Source organism: Antennarius striatus, chromosome 16 (assembly GCF_040054535.1).
Source record: "Antennarius striatus isolate MH-2024 chromosome 16, ASM4005453v1, whole genome shotgun sequence".
NCBI classification, from domain to species: Eukaryota; Metazoa; Chordata; class Actinopteri; order Lophiiformes; family Antennariidae; genus Antennarius; species Antennarius striatus.
The window spans coordinates 18,613,079-18,636,571 of record NC_090791.1 but is presented as its reverse complement, the minus strand read 5'-3'; the positions used below and the strand labels follow the sequence as shown (position 1 = coordinate 18,636,571).

Sequence of the window (23,493 nt, the reverse complement as noted above, 5' to 3'; positions counted from 1 at the left end):
TGTTTATTTTGACATTCATGGAGTTACTCTTTCACTCAGACATAGAAAAGAAATAAATATAGTATCTCCTCCTCCGTCCTCCCAGCTTACATGCCACCTATCTCAAAATTTTCAGCAGTTCCCATTTATTGGTTTCAGGTTGGACCTATCTCCCGGTCCACTGAGGTCTGTGCAGACAGAGGAATACAGACGGTTCTTAAGGCGTGATGACGATGACGAGACGTGACTCGTTTCTCCGCTCTGATTGGACTGATTGTTCGCGTCTATGATATATTCATGGTTTGCCTTAACAGCACTGGGAAAAAATGGCTTGCCTGGTTCGAGGGTAAGGAAGATGGCGGCGATTTGTAGGAAGGGATGGGTGCCGATGTTTTAAAGAAGCTTAAAGCGACTGATTGTATTCATTCGAGGTTTGTCTGAGAAAAAAAACAGTAGATGTAAACCGGGCGTTTTAATGTGACTCCGCGGATCATCGGACCAAAGGTATTTCATTAACCCATCGCTACCCCTGTTGCTTTTAGTCGGGCTATCGTTAGCTACTGGGAGCTAAACAAGCTACATATTGACAGATTTTAACAGGAGATGTAAGCTTCATCTTTTGATGAAATAGTGAGAGGTATGAATTGTGATTAAAGCAGTTATAGCCCTGGAGTTGAGATATATGACATCAGCAACAAAGTCTGTCTTAGGGGTTACTTGAATCTAAAAGCGTCAACAATACGGCTAACAGTGGCTAAAAGTGGGCACAGTTGGGGCTACACGTTCATCACGAAAAGTTACGCTTTTAAGCATGAATTAGTAAAACATTCATAAACCAACCAACCCGTGAATAGCTCTCAGAGGAAATCTAACGGTTACAAATTACACAGCATCAATGTTTTGATTTACATTGATGGCGAGAATGAAGCCCGTGGTTCACGAACGGCCTTCTCGTCTCCACTGCAGCTCTTAGAGTAAGCAATTGCCTAATGTACATTGCAACATTAGTTCAAAACTAAAGTGAAGGAGTAGAGCCTTGGTGAGATTCTAGCAGTGGTAACTTAAGTGCCAGAGGTCAGTCCAGACCTGTTCCACTTTTGTGAATTGCCTGAACCCCTCCCTTAGGGGGATTGTCTGATGTGGACAAACATAAATGTGAAGTTGCATGTACTTTATCTTCTCGTTTTCAAGGAATTACGTATTCTGCAGACACAATGATTTTGTTATCTGAAGCGGATTTCTTAGTCATGACACCACTGAAAGTGTGCTGTCCTATGACCATTGGTTGTAGTTATTTGTGCTTGACATTTTGGGTCTCCATTGATCATGTGGAAACAATTGATAATCTGCTCGTATAATTCTAAAAAAAGAAGTCTGTAAGGGTCAGTGTCACATTATGAATGCATAATTTATAGATTGGTTTTGTATTTTAAATGTTATTTGTACATATGAAGCTTAGATCTGAGTCTCTGATAACCTCAGACCTCATCTTGTGTGACAGACGGCAGAAGAGTGTCATTGACTTTTTTTTTAATCGTGCATAAAATTCTTTCAAAATAAATGCTGACATTAAAGATTTTTATTTTATGAAAGCTCACAACACAGTAAAAGCAATAGTAATATCACAGTTAACAAAATCCATATACACAAACATAAACACACACAGAAGACACACACACATGTATGTGTGTGTGTGTGTGTGTGTATATATATATATATGTATAATGATACTTGGTGCCTTAAGTTTAACTTCCATTTCTATATTAATATGTTTTGTTGAATTGAGGAACTCGTTAAATCTGCTCCCAGATGCAGCTTGCATATCAACAATCGCTCTTTGTAAATAATCACAATTGAGTGTGTGATCATAATAGGCGTCTCTGAACTCTTTTAGAGAGGGAAAGTGAGAGCGCTTCGCTGTTCATCCCTGATGAATACAGTCAGCTTGAGCTCCAGTGACAAAACAGCCTCCAGCATTTGCAGTGCAGTGTTTTTCCGCTCCTGAGGCCTGTACCATAAAGCTTGATTAACCTAGCCGGGCTTCTTCTTACTTACACGTACCGAGACATCCGCCCTTTGTATTTTTGGTACCATAAAGCCGGCTATCAACTCACTAATTCAATTCAGGCTTGTCCACTCCAGATCTGTGCGCGGTCACATAAAAAGGGCGGAGTTTGCTGCATGCGGCCAATCGCAAACATGCAACAGACCGGCCCGAGCCGCATATTTCACGACGGAGGAGCAAACAATAATAATAAATACGAGCAATACAAATCAATAATCCAGGCAAAAAGCAACACAGTTGCTGCTGCCAAAAGGCGCAAGGATCGCTGGCAAAAAATCGGCGACTGTGTCAATCCGGAAGTTAGTTCCATTATATTACTTCCCCACTATGACTGTACTTGTATATCTGACTACATTAACATTTGTGTGTTCCACAAATGTATGTGTGTGCGACATTTTTCGTTATGGCATGTGATTGTAGCTCCCGTGACTTTATGAATAGCTCTACATACTGTGTTCTTTCCGAGGTTTTCGGCATCGCCAACAGAAGACATAAAAGTACCTAAGAATGAATGAATCAATCCATGATTTACTTAAATAATTGATTAATGTCATTTTATCTGTGTCTTGCTTGTAAACCATCCAACGAGGGATTTAAGGACATCATAATAATTACGAACATCACTAAGAAATATATATTAACTGTGGCAAAAAACCTCAGTGCAATGCACTGTCTGCGGGACTGTCAGCGCGTGGTTGCGTTGCGTTACATTACTGATATAAGGCTCCAGCAGCTGACAGATGTAATGTAACCCCTCTCCCCAAAACCTGTACCTTTCGTACAGTGATTGTTCAGGCAATTCGAACGAATTACAGCTATCTCTAAATATTCTCTCATGCCTGAGCGCTCTTCGCACAAGCTGTGCACCAAGATCCACGGGTTCTCATAGAACGGACAGCCCATTTTCCGAGAGAAGTGATTGGTCAGTAGGTGGGGCTGTTATACCTGCTGAGCTCTGATTGGTCAGTAGGTGGGGCTGTTATACCTGCTGAGCTCTTATCCTGAACTTATCCTGCTCCGGAGCAGGTTAGGTGTTCAGCATGGATTACCGCGACAACGTAGCCCGATAGAAAGTCAGCCATCTTTATGGTACCGAAAAGCCAGGGTTAAGCCTGAAGTTATCTCACTAAGCCGTAATCCAGCTTTATGGTACAGGCCTCAGGAGACTGTTATTGCGCATGTTTAGGTGACTTGTCATGTCCACTGTGAAGGGCAGTTTTTCCAACCACTTGGTGTCTTCCAGTTGTGGGTAGTTCAAGTCTGTGCTTTAAAGGAAAGTTTTCATGTGTTCTCAACAAGCAACAAAGCGCCGCAAAACCTCACCCCTTGACAGCCAGCTGACTTTGTGTTGTAGTAGGAGATCCGAATATTTGCTTTTAGCTTCTAGCAATTTCCTAAACTGACAGACGGTTTGCTATCTGAATGACAAAATTCGTCACCTCTATACACTCCAGTGGTAAATGTAATTTTCATACAAATTATTAAAACATTGAAAAACTTTAAGAATGTCAGGCTTGTCCTCCTAACTGATATCATGTAGATAATTTTGCTGCTAAAACAGATATGACACATCAAGATATGGACTACACAAAATGTGTGCTGTTAGTGGCACATCTTGAAGTATTGCTACATTAATTACATTTTGCAGAATATCCTCCAGGTGCTTATTTGAATTCATATGTTGAGAATTAGGAGTTAACAAGTCAGCACCTGCATTTAGTGTGCTCCTCATACCATTCCTGAAGAAGTTTTGAAATCTAACAAGGTCAATTACTCTGCTGTTCTGACAGGGTTTAGTTGATTGGTATTTTTCCCCCTAATGTCCACATCATGCCAAGTTTTCTATTTTCATGTCAGTTTGCTTACATTCAACTTTCTTTGGGATCGGAAAGTGGTTAGCATAAATTTTGATTTTTCAGTGTCTAGGGGTTCTGTGTGCACAACTTCTCAAGTCATTCTAGCTTTAAAAATAAATTTGTTCTTTCTTCTAGGATTATTTCATCATTCTGTTTTCCTGTGGCTTTTTCCATTGTGACCAGCCTCCTAGAATCTTTCTAAAACAGCACCAGTTTCCTGGTCCATGGACTTGTCTCCAGCATCAGGCTTCAAAAGGAGGCCTGCTCTTTCCTCTTCCCCAAGTGGAGTTAGAAAGATTGCTAGTAGCCCACATCCCTGCTCACCCTCTGTGTCTTCTTCTCCTTCATCTGATCAGTCTTCCCCGTTGTTAGTATTCTCTCCTGTCTGTGCCAAAGCATCAGTTTTTGAGAAGCATGTAAATGGTCAGATTCAAAGGACGGGGGTGGCCAGGATTTCTTCCACGTCTAGATCTCGAGTGACACAGTCTCCCTCCATACCTATTCCCAAGACCAACGTATTGGATTTCTTTCCTCAGACTGCACTGCAGCCAAATCTTGGTTCTGAAGAGGGTAAGAAAACAATGTACGATCCTTTTCATCCAACTGATAAACTGGAGGAGGAGGAGAGCGAAAAATATGACCCTTTTGATCCTACTGGTTCTCCAACATCTGATACTGATGACAAGAGTATCAAAATGAGGGACATGAAAAGCAGTGCTGAACAAGAAGATGAGGAGAAAGGGGAAGAACCTCCAGATTCCACTGACACATTAACTGATCTGCCAAGCCCCTGTTTGACCACCCAGCTCCCTCTAAGAAGAAGAGTGGACTGTAGCAAAAGCAAAAGTGGAGAGCAGAGGTCTAGCAGCGCTGAGTCTGATCACTCTGAGATTGAGGAAGGGGAAATAGTTGGTGTCACTGACCAAGATGGGGGCAAAAAGAAATTATCTGGAGATATTGTTCCTGTTATTTCTCCCACCATCTCCTTCTTTGGTACAAAGCCAAAGCGTATCTTGCGCGTACTGGATGGGGATGGCTTTGTGTCTGTGCATACAGAGAGTAACTGGGATGTGGACAAAGAGCCTGAGGATGAGCCTGTGGTAGGACTAGAGGATTTGAGAAGGAAACTGGTCAATAGGCGAAAAGAAAGATATCTTTCCTTTCCAACATCTTTGCCTCTTTCTCCTCAGCCGCAGCCTCCTCCGTCCCCTCTTCCAGCTTCAGCGCCTGCTTCTCCTCGGACTCCATCTGTACTTAAAGTTAGTAAGAACCACAAGTCCTCAAAGTGCTCTAAGGACCATGACCACCAAAAAATTAAGGATAAAAAAACTGGGGAGAAGGAGGAGAGAAGGAAAAAGAGAAAGAAAGACAAAGAGGGGGGTCAGGAGAGAAGCAGGGAAAAAGACAGAGGCTATAAGGAAGTTAAAGGACGGAGGAGCAGGAGCAGTAGTCAGAAGATGAAAAAAAAACGTCACGCCAGCCCAGAGGCTGCACGATCAGGCAACACTTCAGGAAAAGGAGGCCATACTCAAAATTTTTCAAGTCTATGTGAAGATAGACAAAGAGAGAGGGGTAGAGAAAGAGAGCGATTTAGAGACGGAGATAGAGATCGTGATAGAAACGGAGCACGAGAAAGAGATATTGATAAAGAGCAAAATTGGACCAGTAGTGGTAGAATGTATGAAAGAAGTAGAAATTCTAGCATTCAAAAGAAAGAAAGGGAAAAGAATGTAAGAAAACATTCAAGCAGCAGAGAGCGTGGCATTTCAAAGAGGTCCAAAATAAGCAGAGAAAAGAGGGGAAGTGATAGAGACAGGCAGCATGACAAGGAACGGCGAAGGAATGGCCGCCCTGTTGTGCCACCATCAATCCAGGACCTTAATGGGTCTGACCTCTTTGCAATCAAGCGAACCATCACAGTCACCACAACTACGACCACCACCACTGTACCTGGATCACCAAGACTCACAACCAGCTCTCCCTGTCGTCCCACACAGGAATTAATCAAGCCCCACAAAAGAAAGAAGAAGAAAAAATGGCACCTGGGGGAAGATTTAGAGGATCGAAGAAGTTGTCACAGCCAGTCAGTCTCACCACCAAGGTATCACAGCTATGAGTCAGACCGTTATTCAGACAAATTAGACACTGATGTATTGTCTTTGGATGGTGAAGCTCTGGATTCAGACTACCCCTCATTGGAGGATACACCTCCTGCTGCGCTACCTCCAGCACCACCTGACCCAGGCCCCAAAACAAAAACTAACCCCAAGAGTGTGCGACACCACCCAAAAAAGAAATCACGCTTGGTAAAGAAAATTGGTCAGTCTGAATCCCCTACCTCCTCTTCCTCCAATAGAACCAAAAGTAAATGCCATTCCTCTCTGACAATTACTTCTGGGTCTGCAGACATTTCACCTGGCTTACCCTTGGCAAAACAAACCAGGAAGATGGGAAAGGACAAAGACCGGTACAAATCCAGCAGAAAGGATTTGGGTCGCTTGGGCAAATCTAAGAAGGAGAATAGTGGCAGTCAGAAAGGCAAGCTTCAGTCCCAAGTGTCTGTTCTTGTGCGAGAGGGTGTGAGCAGCACTACGGGGGCTGGAAAGCTGGGCATGGACCTTCTAAGCTCAGGTGGTACAGGTGGCAGTGCTGGTGGCTCTGTTGTGGGTGGTTCAATTGCAGTAGTCTTCTGCAGAGACAATGAGAGCAGGTCTCCGTTCCTAAAGCCCTGCTCAGAACCATTGTCACTTGGCAGCCGTTGTAAAGATTTGACTACTATGGGAAAGAGGAGCAGCTTAGCTGCACCACCATCCTCCTTGACCAGTTCTGCAGTATTAAAATCAAAGAAAACAAAAACAAGTTCCATCACATCCACTTCCTCTTCTGCTTCCTCTCCTTCATCATCTTTGGCAACTAAGCGCCGCCGTCGCCCGGTCAAGAAGACAAAAGATAAAGGTGAAGCTGTAGGGTTGACGGTTGGAGATGGCAACCAAACAAAACCCATGTCTGAGAGCTGGGGTGTAGCCACTTTAGATATTCAATCAGCTGTTGGAAATGGGAGCACATCAGTCAGTCCACATGCTGGCCAAGCTGGCCCTACACCCAGTTCTTCCTCCTCCTCCTCCTCCACCTCCACTAGTGTTGTGCCACCCTCATCCTCACCACCCCACACGCCACCAACCTTGATGGCTCCTTTGCAGGATACCAGGGAGTCATCACCTGACTCTCAGACTGTGGACAGTAGTTGTAAGACTCCAGACCCTCCTTTCCAATCTGAGGACTGTCCAACGCAGACCAGCCCCACACTCCCAGCAAGCAGTCCTTCCAACCTGTCCACTTCAAAGGCAGCTATCCACAACTTGTCTTCTAATGCTGCAAAGCCCCTTCTTCCAGATGATGCACCCAAATCATTGGCCTCACCCCCTTCTTCATCCTCCTCCTCCACAGTTTGTGGTCTCACTTCCCTTGCTCTGCCACCATCTTCATCAGACCCCTCCTCCACCTCTTCTGTAACCTCCTCATCTGTTGGTAAGCCCCCTCCTCCCCCACCACCATCCTCAACTGCCCTCCCCTGGAGTTTGCAGACTGGCGTGGACTGCACAACTGGGGGAGTCCTAGCATGTAAGTTTCCACCTTATACATAAATGTGCCCTGTAATCATAAAATATTGAAATCTCAAATAGCTGTACTCTGAAGTGAAAAGCATGTTACTTTCTAGACTTCTAAATTTAGTTTTGGAAGAGTACAATTTCTCAAAGTTTAAAAACTATACAGTCGTACCTCTACTTATGAATGTCTACATATAAAATGTTCCACTTATGAAATTTCTCAGCAGCAAAATATTACCTCTAGTTACGAAACAAGTTACGAAAGGTAAAAATACAGTATGGGCTGATACTCGCAGCTCCCACAGGTTCCTGAACGCAAAATTCTCATAGCTGCTCTGCCATTGGCTATTACCTAGTATCTTCCTGGCATCTAATTGGCTAAGAGGGACCTCTGTGTGGACCTAGATCGGTGTTAATGCAGGGTCCTTGTCATTCGGCTCTCGACCCATGACGTGTAACTTTTAGAGTGTTCGCTATGGACCCCAAGAAAGGGACGGAGAAAAGAGGAAAAGAAAAGATGAAGAAAAGTTTTTTTGTCCGTGCAAAGCAAGAGATAATAGAAAAGCATGAAAAAGGGATGCGTTTGGTTGATCTCACCTAAGAATATGGCCGTAATGCATCTACAATCGCCACGTTATTAAAACAAAAGGAAGTTTAAGGAGTTTAAGGCATCGTGTGGGTGGTTGGAGAAGTTCAAATGGAGGACTGGAATTCACTCTGTTGTTCGGCATCGTTAGGCAAGAGCGCATGAACCAAAGAGGGCAAAAAACAATGAGGACAGCAGTTAAAAGGTAAATGACCATCATTTTTATTCTTTATTCTTTGTTTTTTACATTATGCACAACTCGCATTTATTTTGTAATAATCTAATCTAACATGTATTTGTTACATGTTTTGATGCATTTTTATGCTTTATACAACATGTCGGAATTTTTGGGGGCTTGGAACGTATTAGGGCATTAGCATGGAAACACGTCTCTACTTACGTAATGTTCTACTTATGCAATTTCTTACGGAACCAATTAATTTCGTAAGTAGAGGTACCACTGTAACTCTAAAACTGCTTGCTGTCAAAGCATTTTTAGTTAAAGAAGGTATCAGATTTTTCATCGTTTTGCATGTACGGTATGTTATGGTGATACTTGACATAGTTGTTATTTTTGAAATAATAGTAATAAGATGTTTGTTCCATCAGTGACTGCTCTGCTCTTCAAAATGGAGGAGGCCAATATTGCCAACAGAGCAAAAGCACAAGAGTTCATTCAAGCAACCAGCCAGGTGAGAGAGGGATGATTGTCTCTGACTATGGATTCCCTGAATTGCCATTTGAAGTTATTGCCATTTGGTTTGGTTTTTTGTGCCTAAAAGAAGTTGTACCTGTGTCTGGTGATAGGTTTGTTTGTCAGATAGAATTATTCAAATATCTGAACTAAATTTAACCAATTTTACACAGGCTTTGGGCTGGGGATGGAGCATATCTATTTATTGCAAATATGGATCAATGTAGTTGTCCGTTTTATTTTGCATTGAGGAGGCATTTTGTTTATCCATTTTTCCAAAGTTTTCAAAATAACTGCAATTAGAAACTGTATGGATCCAGTGCAGGTTTATTGAAAGTACAAAGCATATGTTACTTACCAAAGCAATTAAATAACACCTGGGGAAACCTGTGCATGTCCCTTGAGTTTAGTAGATGATTAGTCAGTGACACTCAGTTTAAAACATTCATGCCTTGATGATTTCTTCACAGTAGTCCAATTTTTGGAAATCCTGTTTTTCGTGGGTTTCATGAGCTGGAAGCCAAAATTATGTAAAAATAAAAAAAAAAATACCTGAAATTGTTTAAATTGTGGGCCATGAATCTATAATATATGAAAGTTTAACTTTCTGAATGGAATTATGGAAATTAAACAACTTTTCCAAGACATTCTAATTTTTTGGAAAGGATCTGTATTATGCATTTAGTGTCTTTGTCAGGTTTTCAAACTAATTCATATATATTTCAGGGCTTGCAATAGGAGCAAGTATGACGAAGCCGCTGTGGCTCCACAAGCCACAAAAAGGCCACATTCTGTGTCCAAGACAGTGGTGCAGTGCGCAGACGACCAACGCTCATTGTGAGGGGTCGTTGAGGAGTTATCCCCCACGGGGGTTCCAGAGGGCCTTCCCAAGGAAATTTTTTAGAAAATGGGGTTGTTTTCCTGCATTTTGGTGCATTCTGATGGCAAAATCTTCTGTTCAGTTTACCTACAAAAATACACTAAAGTCAACAGTTCAAGCTTAACTATCTTTATTTCTATCCTACTTTATGCATACATATACAGTGACACCTCGTTACTCGCGGTTAATGCAAACGCTTCAAACTTAAAGATAACAAATTGAAAATATTTTTTTAAGAATCAACAACATGTGAAACACAATTGTGAAGTGTAACCAAATTTATTCAACATTTTATATTGTGTTTACAAAAAATGTAAATATATATATATATATATATATATATATATATATATATATATACACACACACATATACAGTATACACAGTTGTGTTCATAATAATGGCAGTCCCACATCACTAGCAAGATAAATCGTTGTTGTTATAAATTCAACCTCTACACTGCACGTACAACTCTAGAAGGTTTAGTAAAGGTATAGAAATCCAACAGACCCAACAGCAATGGCGTGCATGCCACTAATTCTGTGAAACTGAGTCATTAACCAAAAGGGGTGTTGAGTTCAATTAGTGACGTCATTGATTATGTGAAAGAAAATGGTGGTTAAGCAGGTGGCCCTTATTTAAGGACCAAGGCAACTGATGCTGTAGATTCTGGCTGTGCATTTGTCCTTGACAGAGTGAGATGGGTTGTTCATGGCATTTTTCAGAAGAAGATCGTTCTTTGATTAAGAAGTTAATAAAAGAGGGGAAAACCTATAAAAAAGATGCAAAAATGATAGGTGTTTAGGTAAAATGATATCAAATTACATTGGCTGCCAAAACCAGAAAGGTGGGAAATCCAGTTCTTCCTCAGTTTCAGCTTCAAGCTTGCTACAACAAGGTGGTGGTCTGATGCCACATCTGCTCCTCTCTTAATTTTTACATCCTGCATGGATCTCCTGAATTTCTTGCTAATACAGATGTGGTCAATCAGGTTCTCAGTGATGTGGTCTGGTGATATCCAAGTGACCTTGTGGATGTTCTTATGGGGGAAGACACTGCCACCAATGACCAAGTTGTTCATAGCGCACAGGTCTACCAGCCTCTCTCCATTTTCATTCATGGCCCCTAGCCCATGACTTCCCATGATACCCTCATACCCTGTGTTATCCCTTCCTATCTTGGCATTGAGGTCTCCCATTAGGACCATCAGGTCTCTCTCTGATTGTTTTTCTATAATATATTGCAGCCTGTTGTAGAACTTGTCTTTATCTGCTTCCTCGCTGTCATTGGTAGGGGAGTAGCACTGTATAATGTTCATATTAATCCTCTTGTTCTTGGTGTGGAAGGATGCTGTGATGATCCTGGGTCCACGGGCCTCCCATCCTATGAGTGCTTTCTGTGCTGCTTAGATAGCATCAATACTACCCATTGACTGTCAGGGGCGTTTTCCTCTTCATGACCGGAGTACAAGAGCATCTCTCCTGTGGACAGTCGTTTCTCTCTGGCCTGCGTTCACCTTGTCTCGCTTATTCCGAGCAGCATGAGGTTGTTGCTTCTCATCACTGCTGCTACTTGGAAGGTCTTCCCTGTCTCATACATGGTCCTCACATTCCATGTACCGATGTGATGTCAACCCTGGTTGAAAGAAGGGTGGTCAGCCTTGTGAATGCAAGTTTTCAATTGTTGGGGGGTGTAAAACCATGATCGTTGTGGGGGGGATACAGAGGGGGTCCGGGGGGTCTCCCCGGGAAATTTTTTCGAAAATGGGGTTTTCCTGCATTCTGGTGAGGGCAAAATCTTCTGTTCAGTTTACCTACAAAAATACACTTAAGTCAATACTTCAAGCTTACCTATCTTTATTTCTATCCTACTTATGCAGGTATAAATGTGAGATTCAACAATTAAAAACTTGCAATCACTATGTGAACATACAGTCATACAAAATATTACTTAATGTTTACTTGTAAGTTTACGTAGCCAAAGCATGCCGACGGAAATAACCGATGGAAATAGCCGAAGCATGCCGACGGTAATAGCCGAAGTGACGGGAATGCTCCCGATCATTAAATATGCACTTGTCATGACCGCCTCTCGTCCAATGAAAAACAAAAAGATTCTATTTTTACAAGCTAAACCCGCGAATTGGTGTACGACAAGGCGAGGAGGATCGATCGAAAGAAATTAAGAATCCAGTGTTATATACTATAGTGTTGTGTTAAAATTCTATTTGAACAACAAATGGTGAATGCTGAGAGGGGGTAGGAGTGGTGACAGACCTATCAGAAGGTAAATGAAAGATATTAACAATACTTTTTTGTAGTCTTTGACTTTTGATCCCTATGACCGGCAGCAATAACCAGCGATGCATGTAAATGTGTATTCACCTCGCTTGCTATTTTTCATGCCTTTTTAAATTGAAATGAAAAATCATGTTATCGAATGAAAAAACAAAAACTAAACTAAACTATGACATACCAATGGTATTGTCTAAGTCAAAGTTAAAATGTCTTCTAGTCTAAGTAAATCTTACAAGTAAACAGAGTAATATTTTGTATGACTGTATCTTCACATAGTGAATGCAAGTTTTCAATTGTTGAATCTCACATTTATACCTGCATAAAGTAGGATAGAAATAAAGATAGTTAAGCTTGAACTGTTGACTTTAGTGTATTTTTGTAAGTAAACAACAGATTTTGCCATCAAAATGCACCAGAATGCAGGAAAACAACCCCATTTTCTAAAAACATTCCCAGGGAAGGCCCCCCGGACCCCCCATAGGGGGTCACGCCCCCTCATGACGAGTGTTGGTCGTCTGCGCGCTGCACCACTGTCTTGGACACAGAGTGTGGCTTTTTGTGGCTTGCTCAATTCTTTTACAAGGAGCTACAGTGACTTCATCATACTTGCTCCTAGTGCAAGCCCAAAAAATCTTTGGAGGGAGTTGAAAGTCCGTGTTGCCCAATGACAGCCCCAAAACATCACTGCTCTAGTTGGGATCTTCATGGAGGAATGGGCCAAAATACCAGCAACAGTGTGTGAAAACCTTGTGAAGACTTACAGAAAACATTTGACCTCTGTCATTGCCAACAAAAGGTATATAACAAAGTATTGAGATGAACTTTTGCTATTGACCAAATACTTATTTTCCACCATAATTTGCAAATAAATTCTTTAAAAATCAGACAATGTGATTTTCCGGATTTTTTTTTCTCATTCTGTCCCTCAAAGTTGAGGTGTACCTATGATGACAATTATAGGCCTCTCTCATCAACTCAGCAACTCCTTTTTGGTGCACCCCCGTGGGCAAATTATAAAGGGGAGGGTGCTTTGCTCAAAGGCAGTGCTCAGGAGGTGAACTGCCACCTCACCTGCCAGTCTACACTCTGAAATTTGGTCTGAAATCTGGTCTGAAATCTCCATCCTTAATACGAGTGATTGTAATTGCCTCATCATTCAATAGGAGGTAATTACGATTTATTTTAATGTATATTTGTTGTAATTATTGTCTGGTAGGGAAAAAGTGACATTCCCACCACAAAGAGAAACTGACTGACATTTGTCTATGTAATGTCTCTTATGTAGATCCTTTCACAAGCCAATCAGAGCCAGTCCCAGCAGCATGCACCTCCTCCCACCTCATCCTCGTCGCAGATCCCTACCCTTTCTTCACTCCCTCCACCTCCTGCTCTGAGCCCAGCCCAGTTCATCCTCCACAGTTCTCTCCCATTGGTTGGTTGCACCAAAACTCCTCCCTCTCTCCTGCACCCCTCCATAGGTGGTAGTTGTGCTCAGACTCCACCCTCCATCATGCCTGTGGTGATTTCAGGAGTAACTGGGAGCTGTAGTGAAACTGGATGGGACAGTGAGAGCAAAGACCCAGATAAGGTAATATCAAAGTTCATGAAATGATTGTTTGGTCTTCCATGTAATTAATGCTACTGCTGCATTTCTACAGCAACTTTTCTGCATCCATTCCTTTCAAGCTGTCACAACAAAATTATTCCAGTTTTTATTGAATATGATTGGCTGAAGGTTATCATTTTTGAAATGGGAAGGTGTATTTTGCATTTGGGGATCTTTTATTTTTATGCATTTCCATGGCATACGGCAATAAATTAATAAGCACCACAACTGTGTATTCCTTCTGAAAAAATTGCACATAATACTATAAATGTGGGGGAATCTGATTTAGATTATATTAACACCGTGTTCATATGTATGCCTAACTGATTGCTAAACTGAGAGCTTCTATTCACAAAGACTCTCTATTCTATGGGCTCATAGGGGTTCCCTTTGTATGTATATATGTACGAACATAACAGGTATATAACTGTATATATCTACATTAATCCCTCACGCTTCAAGATGCACGGCTTCACTACATGGCATATTTTTAGTAGTTAGTCACGTGATACTGTACGCGCATGCTATTGGCTGACAGCATCCATGTGTTTGCTGCGTTTCGACTCACGGTTCCTGCTGTAACATTTCTTTTACACAAAAGTGCTTTAAACAGTCTATAACAGTCTGTGTGGGAAAAGGTCATATGGATATATGGTGGGGAGGGTTCATAAATGTTTAAATTACTATAAATAACAAAATAAATAGTTGGTTACTGTATCGTTGTGGAATTTTGGTCCCAGGTGTTGGGGACCACTGCTGTAACACATTAACCACGAGTAATGAGGGATTACTGTATACATCTTCTTCTTTTCCTTTCAGCTTTTCCCTTTGGTCTTCCTCTAGGCCTCCTGCCTGGCAGTTCAAAACTCAGCATCCTTCTACCAATATACTACCCCTAGCAAAAAGTATGGAATCACCAGTCTTGGATGAGCACTCCCTCAGACATTTTATTATGTAGAACAAACTCGGATAAAAAGCATGAAAATAACAAAAGTGCAACTCTTTGGCATTCAGAAACACTAAAAGAAATAAAGGAAAAACATTGTGGTGGTCAGTAAATGTTACCTTTATAGAGCAAATGCAGGGAAATAAATATGGAATCACTCAATTCTGAGGAAAAAAATGTGGAATCATGAAAAACAGAAATAACAATCAAGAGAGCTGCTTTCGGGTTCTCAGCAGTAAGTCGAACTTGGTCCGAGTAGCTGTTGGCCTTCGCCAGGGCTGCGCTTTATCACCAATTCTGTTAGTGATTTTCATGGACAGGATATCGAGGCGTAGTCGTGGTGAGGACGCTTTACAGTTTGGTGGCCTGAGGATTGCATCGCTGCTTTTTGCAGATGATGTGGTCCTGTTTGCGTTATCAGCCTGTGACCTGCAGCGCTCACTGGTCCGGTTTGCAGCTGAGTGTGAAGCGGCGGGGATGAGGATTAGCACCTCCAAATCTGAGACCATGGTCCTCAGCAGGAAACCGGTGGACTGCCTTCACCAAGTGGGGAATGAGGTCCTTCCACAAGTGCAGGAGTTTAAGTATCTTGGGGTCCTGTTCACGATGAGGGAACAATGGAGCGTAAGATTGGACGGAGAATTGGGGCAGCAGGACCGGTATTGCAGTCGCTTTACCGCACTGTTGTCACAAAGAGGGAGCTAAGCCGAGAGGCAAAGCTCTCCATCTACCGTTAAATCTTCGTTCCTTCCCTCACCTATGGTCATGAGCGATGGGTCATGACTGAAAGAACGAGATTGCGGATACAAGCGGCTGAAATGGGCTTTCTCAGGCGGATAGCTGGTGTCTCCCTGAGAGATAAGGTGAGAAACACTGCTGTTCGCGAGGGGCTCAGAGTAGATCCGCTGCTCCTTCGCATGGAAAGGAGTCAGTTGAGGTGGTTTGGGCATCTGGTGCGGATGCCTCCAGGACGTCTCCCTAGGGAGGTGTTTCTGGCACGTCCAGCTGGGAGGAGACCTCGGGGCAGACCCAGGACCAGGTGGAGGGATTATATCTCAACACTGGCCTGGGAACGCCTTGGGATCCCCCAGTCAGAGCTGGTGGATGTGGCCGGGGAAAGGGAAGTTTGGGGCTCCCTGTTGAAGCTGCTGCCCCCGCGACCCGACTACGGATAAGCGGTGGAAGATGGATGGATGGACACTGTTATAATCCCAGAAGGGAAATTAAGGACGCACACTCTAGTTTTTTGTTAGTCAATCAAATCACACGCATGCATATTAGTGTGTACAGGCCCCTATAATACACACAACAACACACAAGGGGGCCTGTAGGCATGCAAGGGAGGTAGAGTGGCAGACAGCTCCTTCTTCGTGCACCTCAAATGAGCAATTTGTAAAGGGGACGGCACCTTGCTCAAGGGTGCCTTGGCAGTACTCCGGAGGTGAGCTGACACATCCCACTGTCAGCTCACCTCTGGGTATTTTTTTTGGGGCGGGAGCGGGAATCGTTTATTGAAGATTTAACCACAGCCATCTCCCCAGTACCTTTGCCTGACATGCAGCCCCATATCATCAAGTACTGTGGGAATTTTGATGTTTTCTTTGGGCAGTCCTCTTTGTAAATCTCACTGGAACCTCACCAAACAAAGTTCCAGCATCATCACCTTGTCCAATGCAGATCCATGACTCATCACTGAAGATAACCGTCATCCACAGTCCATGATTGCCTCTCCTTAGCCCAATGCAGTCTTGTTTTTTCTGTTTAAGCGTCAATGATTGTTTCCTTTTAGCTTTCCTGTATGAAAAGCCCATTTCCTTAGACTATTTTGAACAGTTCTGTCACATACATTGATTCCAACTTCCTCCCATTTCTTCATTTGTTGTTCATTTTCTGTTTACAAGACATATGGCCTTTAGTTGTTTGTCTTGACGCTTAGATGTCTTCCTTGGTCTACCGGTACGCTTGACTTTAACAACATTCCCATACTGTTTGTACTTGGACCAGATCTTCGATACAGCTGACTGTGAACAGCACATATCTTTGGCAACCATACGTGTAGAGTTACCTTCTTCAAGAAGTTTGATAATCCTGTCTCTGGTCTCAAGAGACATCTCTCTTGTTGGAGCCAGGATTCTTTCCAATCCACTTGGTCCAACAGCCCTCCAAGCCCTAACTGCACTGTTTTTAACTGTTGACTAACAAGCAGATCTAATCTGAGTCAGGTGCCCAATTAAGGAAAGGAAATTGACTGGGTGTGTCCTTATTTTCTACTCAAAATGGTGTGATTCCAATTTTTTTCCCCGGAATTGAGTGATTCCATATTTATTTCCCTGCACTTGCTCTATAAAAGTAACATTTACTGACCACCACAATGTTTTTTCTTTTTTTCTTTTAGTGTTCCTGAATGCCAAGGAGTTGCACTTTTGAAAAACTTCATTATTTTTTCATTGTTTTTATCTGTTTGTTCTACATAATAAAATGTCTGAGGGACTGCTTGTCCAAGACTGGTGATTCCCTACTTTTTGCTAGGGGTAGTATTCACTTTCTCTCCTTCAGCATCCTTCTACCAATATATTCACTATCCTCTGGACATATCCAAACCATCTCAGTCTGACATCTCTGACTTTATCTCCAAAACCTCTAACATGTGCTGTCCCTCTGATGTACTTATTCCTGATCCTATCCTTACTGGTCACTCCCAGAGAGAACCTCAGCATCTTCATCTCTGCTACCTCCAGCTCTGTCACCTGTCTTCTGCTCAGTGACACTGTCTCTATACCAAACAACATCGCTGGTCTCACCACAGTTTTGTACACCTTTCCTTTCATTTTAGCTTAAACTCTTCTATCACACAACACACCTGACACTTTTTTCCACCCGTTCCATCCTGCTTGTATGTGCTTCTTGGCCTCTTTTCCACACTCGCCATTGCTCTGAACTGTTGACCCTTGGTACTAACAAACTTCTTGATCTCTTCTCCCTGTAGTAGCCTCACTCTTCCACTTGGGTCCCTCTCATTCACACACATGTACTGTCTTACTGCAACTAACCTTCATTCCTCTCCTTTCCAGGACAAACCTCCACCGCTCTAGTTTCTCCTCCACCTGTTCCCTGCTCTCACTACAGATTACAATGTCATCTGCAAACATCATATTCCATGGAGATTGTTGTCTAACCACCTCTGTCAGCCTGTCCCCCACCATAGTGAACAAGAAGGGACTCAGAGCTGATCCCTGATGCAGTCCCACCTCCACCTTGAACTGCTTTGTCACACCTATAGCACACCTCACCACTCTTACAGTCCTCTTACATGTCCTGCACCGCTCTAACATACTTCTCTGCCACTCCAGACTTCCTCATACAATACCACAGTTCCTCTCTGGGCACCCTGTCATAAGCGTTCTCCAGATCTACAAAAACACAATGCAGCTCCGTCTGGCCTTTTCTGTACTTCTCTAGAGTACTACAGATGCAGTATCTGCTTTGAGGATGTTCCTTAAAGCAAGTACTGCATCTGTACTACTTTTTTTGGCATGAAACCATTCTGCTGCTCACAAATGCTCACGTCTGCCCTTAGTCTAGCTTCAACGAATCATTCCCATAACTTCATTGTATGGCTCATTAGCTTTATTCCTCTGTAGTTGCTGCAACTCTGCGCATCTCCCTTGTTCTTAAAAATGGGCACCAGCACACTTCTCCATTCCTCAGACATCTTCTTAGTATCTAAGACCCTGTTGAACAACCCAGTCAAAAACTACTGCCACCTCTCCTAGACACCTCCAAACTTCTACAGGTATATCATCAGGACTGACTGCCCTCCGCTCTTCATCCTCTTCAATGCCCTCCTCACTTCATCCTGACTAATCTTTGCTACTTCCTGGTCGACAACAGCCACCTCTTCTAGTCTTTGTTCTCTCTCATTTTCCTTGTTCATCAACTCTTCAAAGTATAGTACTCTTTCCGTCTTCCTATTACACTACTGGCACCTGTCAATAGATTTCCATCCCTATCCTTAATCACCCTAACCTGCTGCACGTCTTTCCCATATTTGTCTCTCTGTTTTGCCAACCTGTATAGATCCGTCTCCTCGTCCTTACTGTCCAACCTGGCATACAAGTCATATTAACCCCCTTGTTTGGCTTTTGCTACCTCTACCTTCACCTTACGCTGCATCTCCCTGTACTGTCTACTCTCCTCACTCCTCTCAGTGTCCCATTTCTTCTTAGCTAACCTCTTTCTCTGTATACACTCCTGTACCTCCTCATTCCACCACCAAGTCTCCTTATCTACTTTCCTTCCAGATGACAGACCAAGTACTCTCCAACTTGTCTCCCTGATCACATTAGCTGTAGTTGTCCAGTCATCTGGAAGCACCTTCTGACCACCCAGAACCTGTCTTAACTCCTTCCTAAAAGTCATGCAACAGTCTTCCTTTATCAGCTTCCACCATTTTGTCCTCTGCTGTATTTGTCCTCTTCATCTTCCTCACCACCAGGGTCATCGTACATACCACCATCCTATGCTGTTTGGCTACACTCTCGCCTAAATGAGATCAGTGTCTTTACAGTCACTGATCTCCTTCAGATTACACCGTCTACACAAGATGTAGTCTACCTGCGTGCTCCTACCTCCACTCTTATAAGTTGCCCTATGTTCCTGCCTTTTCTGAAAGAAAGTATTCACTATAGCCATTTCCGTCCTTTTTGCAAAGTCAACCACCATCTGTACTTCTGCATTCCTCTCCTGGATACCAAACCTGCACATCACCTCGTCATCACCTCTGTTTCGTGCACCAACATGTCTATTGAAGTCTGCACCAATGACAACTCTCTCACTTTTAGGTATGCTCGGAAGCACTTCATCAAAGTCCAACCAGAATTTCTCCTCCTCCAGTTCACATCCTACCTGAGGAGCATACCCACTAACAACATTGAACATCACACCTTCGATTTCTAGCTTCAGACTCATCACTCTATCTGACACTCTTTTTACTTCCAGGACTTTTCTAACAAACTCCTCCTTCAAGATAACTCCTACTCCATTTCTCTTCTTATCTACACCATGATAGAACAACTTAAACCCTGCTCCTAAACTTCTAGCCTTGCTACCTTCCACCTGGTGTCCTGGACACACAGTATGTAATCTCCATCCCCCTGAAGTGCTGATTCAGGGGAATGGAGATTATTGATACCTATGTCAAATCTCTGTGACAATTCCTATTCTGCGTTTTTTCAGTGGCACTTTTTGTGCTGTCTAAAGGGAGTTAAGGAGAAGATAATTTGTCATTACAAAACAAATGATTATATTTCAAGAAACAGTAAATATAAACCTTGGTCTACCATGAAACCAGTAAGCATTGCAAACCCTTATCTATTCACTACCCCATAAACTGTGTTTTTCTAGCAACAGGTGCAACTGTGTCTTAAGACAGCCTTTAAAGTGTTATTGTTGTTATTGCATTATTAATATGTGTTTTCTGGAAATTGCCAGTACTTAAAGAAGCTGCATACCCAGGAGCGAGCAGTGGAGGAGGTGAAGCTGGCCATCAAACCTTACTATCAGCGCAAAGACATCAACAAGGACGAATACAAAGACATCCTACGGAAAGCTGTGCACAAGGTAAGCTACAGAAAACACATTTATGTATTCATTTTTTTATCTAAAAAGGAAGAATGTATATGCATTTCCTAGTGTTTTAGCAGTCCATGACAAAAAAGTACAAAAACACAAACAGCATTGAATGGGGCTGGACAATACTAAGGAAGCAGACTAAAGTTTAGAGTCTAGAGCTGCACAGCGTTTTACATTAGTGTTGACGGAGAAACCTGACCGCCAAAGCAGTCCATTTTGGTGTGATTCAACTTTGTTTAAAAGATGCTGAAGGATCTTACTGAATCTATAAATCTATTGGATCTATTGAACATGTTACTCCATTACCAAATTTGAGTCTTGTGAGCAAGAGGTGAATGCACTCACCATTTTATAAACAAGGCTCAAACTTAAAGATAAACTGTAATTCTAATTAAACTTATCAAATCTTTGAGGTTTTTTTAAGTAAATTCTTTAAGAATTGTTGAACAAGGACTCCAGAGGTGGTGTTGTTGCCCCCTCAACCTGACCTCAATATACTGTACAATGCTAAAACCCATGTGGTAAAGGATCACAGCATATAGAAATGTCTTGGCTCAATCCAACAAGAGACCCTTACAACAATCCAGAAGTTGTATTTTATATTGCTATTAGGGATGAGCGAATACACTACTATCTGTGTCTGTTCAACCATTAAAGTATCTGTATCTGTACTCTGAATGGCGGGGCTTAAAACGGAAGTGGGTGTGGTTTGACATGAAATGGGTGAGGCTTAAATCGGTACATTATTTTAAGTCTGAAATTGACATGGATTGTTCAGAAGTAGCTATATTGTTTATTTTAAAAATATGAACAGAACAGCCTCAAAATTCAGATTCAAATAAGTGTTTTTGATCACAAAAGAGAACTATTTATAGATCAAGTTTTTTATGAACTCAGAACATGAATATTCTTAAGTGTTTGGGAGAGAGGGAGAGACCGTGTGTGTGTGTGTGTGTGTGTGTGTGTGTGTGTGTGTGTGTGTGTGTGTGTGTGTGTGTGTGTGTTGTGTGTGACTGTGTGTGTGTGTGTGTGTGTGTGTGCACGAGCTATGTAACAGTTAAAACAGTTATCTATACAGGATATTAATGAATTAATTTGAACTGAAGTGAGAAAGTTGCAAACTAAGAGCAAGCAGGTAAAAAAGAAATGACTGGAGTGGAGGCGGTGACCGATGCGACACAAGCAGTTTTCAGCTCTGTCTGATCAAATGCACCGCGTACGTGCAACAAAAGAAAACAAGAAACAAGTTCACCAAGTAACTTTAAACAGACCGAAATAGAGGTAAGCTGAGGAAAACCTAAGGAAAGCAACATGAGCTACAGTGAAGCCATGCACAGAGAGAACAGTCAATGCCTGTGTGTGTGAGAGAGTAGGGCAGAGTATCTCTGTAGAGTGTCTGTAGGGAGAGGCAGGCGCTGTGTGTGACTGGCCAATCACAGAGCATGAAGATAGTCAGTTCTGAGGATTTTTCTTCAGCTATGCCAGCTGGGATAGGCACCAGCTCCCAGTAGCCCGGGCAAGCGTATGAAGCAGTCAGGAAAATGAATGAACGAGCAAGAGTATTGACGAGTTTTACTTGTAGCATGCTCATACTCGTCAAAAAATCATTATCTGCATTGGATACTCATCTGAAATGAGTACCCAACTCAACCCTAGTTACCATGATTTCCACTGATGACTTACACATAGTGAGAGTGAGAGAGTCATTGTTTAGTTTTGTATGTCTAAATCAATGCACATCTCAATTAATGTAAATAATTGCGCTTATTGCTACCATGAAACCCAAAGACAGGGTCTTACTAAGGGTTCTTGTATTTACATTTACCTCCTCTGCTTTGTTGTCAGATCTGCCACAGCCGCACTGGGGAAATCAACCCTGTCAGAGTCAGCAACTTGGTGAAGTTGTATGTCCAGCGGTACAAATACTTCAGGAAACATGGACGCAAAATGGATGAGGAAGACAAGGATGACCGTGAGCCAGGAGCATTGCATTCATCTGGTTGATAGGACAGTAATATAAATGTACCCCATGCAGCTTTTTTCTCAATGTCTGGGCTATCCATTGATTTATTTTTTTTTATTTTTTTTTTAAAGGCCAACTTGCTTTTATACCTTTCCCAGTATCATGTAGTCTCTCTGTAAATATGTCTTACATTGATAAATCTCATGTATAAAATGTTTAGAGTGGGTGCTATCATGCACACCTGTGTGGTCAAATGCAGTCCAGTACACTCTGCAATAAAATAAGACTGTCAAACTCGTACTACTTCCTTTTCTCCAGGAATATGCGACCTTATCCCCGTCAACTGCCGACAGAGACATTGTGGCTGTCGTTTGGGACATTTTGAAAGGTCTAGGCCAGGGGTGTTCAATTAAAACTCATGGAGGTCCAGTTGTTAAAATTTCCTCATAGTGAAAGGTCTGAACCCAAGTCCAGTTTGTGTCGTAAGACCACATTTTCATGGTTTCAACAATGTCAATTTTCAATACAGGATGTCTTTAATTGAGTGCACAGCTAGCTCCTTTTACTATAAATAAAAGTAGATCCAGGCGAATAAATTTAAAGTCCTCACGTGAGAATGAAGAACACAAACCTCAGAATTTAAAAAAATTACAAAGTGCAAACAGAGCTGATTAACCCTTTTTGCCTCATAAAGTAAAGACGTCCCAGCCTAAAGAACTGAAGGCCCACACTTCAAGTAAAAGAATATTAACATCTTCAGAAAGCCATAAATAAAAAGTGTCTCTTTCAGGGGAAAAATGCAAACAGTTTTATTAACGAGAGAAATGGGCATGTGATTGCCCTGCCAGTAATTTAAATCTTTGTAGTAATGGACTCAGTGCCATTGTCAAGCAGGCAAGTAGGTGTTCATTGGTGAACCTTGAATGGTACTTTTTTTTGATTATGTTCATGGTTGAAAAAGCTGACTCACAGCTGTAAGTCGATCCAAAGAGTCAAGGTGTGCAGTGCTACTTTATTTAGACCAGGGTACACAATCGCACAGTCTAGGCAGAAAGTTGCAGGGACAGTTCCCTCAAAATGCTCAGTTAATGCAGCATTTCCTTACAGATCAATGAGATCCTGCATGTGTCCACTTCAATATCTGTGTCACGTCCTTCAAAAATATTTATGAAGGAACCTGACGGACACAAAAGCTAGGCATTATCAGTAACATCCATGTCATCAGTAACTCATCGAAGGCCAAAGACATGCATGGTGCTCTCTGAATAGCTGCATCGGGCTGTAAATATTCTGATTTTTTGGTTGCTGTTGAAGCTGCCATCGGGATTTGTTTGAGTTTTTCACACATCTTTCCGTTTTCCCTCAAATAGTGTCTCAACAAC

At 42.2% G+C, this 23,493-nt stretch overlaps 1 protein-coding gene across 3 annotated transcripts; it reads left to right on the top strand.

Annotated features, from left to right (window-relative positions):
• The first annotated feature begins 202 nt into the window (after window positions 1-202).
• On the top strand, window positions 203-22,411 carry scaf1 (SR-related CTD-associated factor 1). Of its 3 annotated transcripts, none has more exons than XM_068336506.1 (6): window positions 228-325; window positions 4,036-7,521; window positions 8,704-8,786; window positions 13,251-13,553; window positions 20,008-20,136; window positions 21,994-22,411. In XM_068336506.1, the coding sequence occupies exons 2-6, from the start codon at window positions 4,125-4,127 to the stop codon at window positions 22,150-22,152; spliced, it is 4,071 nt and encodes a 1,356-aa protein (XP_068192607.1). In that variant the 5' UTR covers window positions 228-325; window positions 4,036-4,124; the 3' UTR covers window positions 22,153-22,411. The 3 variants fall into 3 exon arrangements, 2 of the variants coding, with proteins under 2 accessions (XP_068192607.1, XP_068192606.1); XM_068336505.1 differs by having other exon boundaries at window positions 274-483; XR_011038343.1 differs by lacking the exons at window positions 20,008-20,136; window positions 21,994-22,411 and adding an exon at window positions 8,246-8,299 and having other exon boundaries at window positions 203-483; window positions 13,251-13,305.
• The last annotated feature ends 1,082 nt before the right edge of the window (window positions 22,412-23,493 follow it).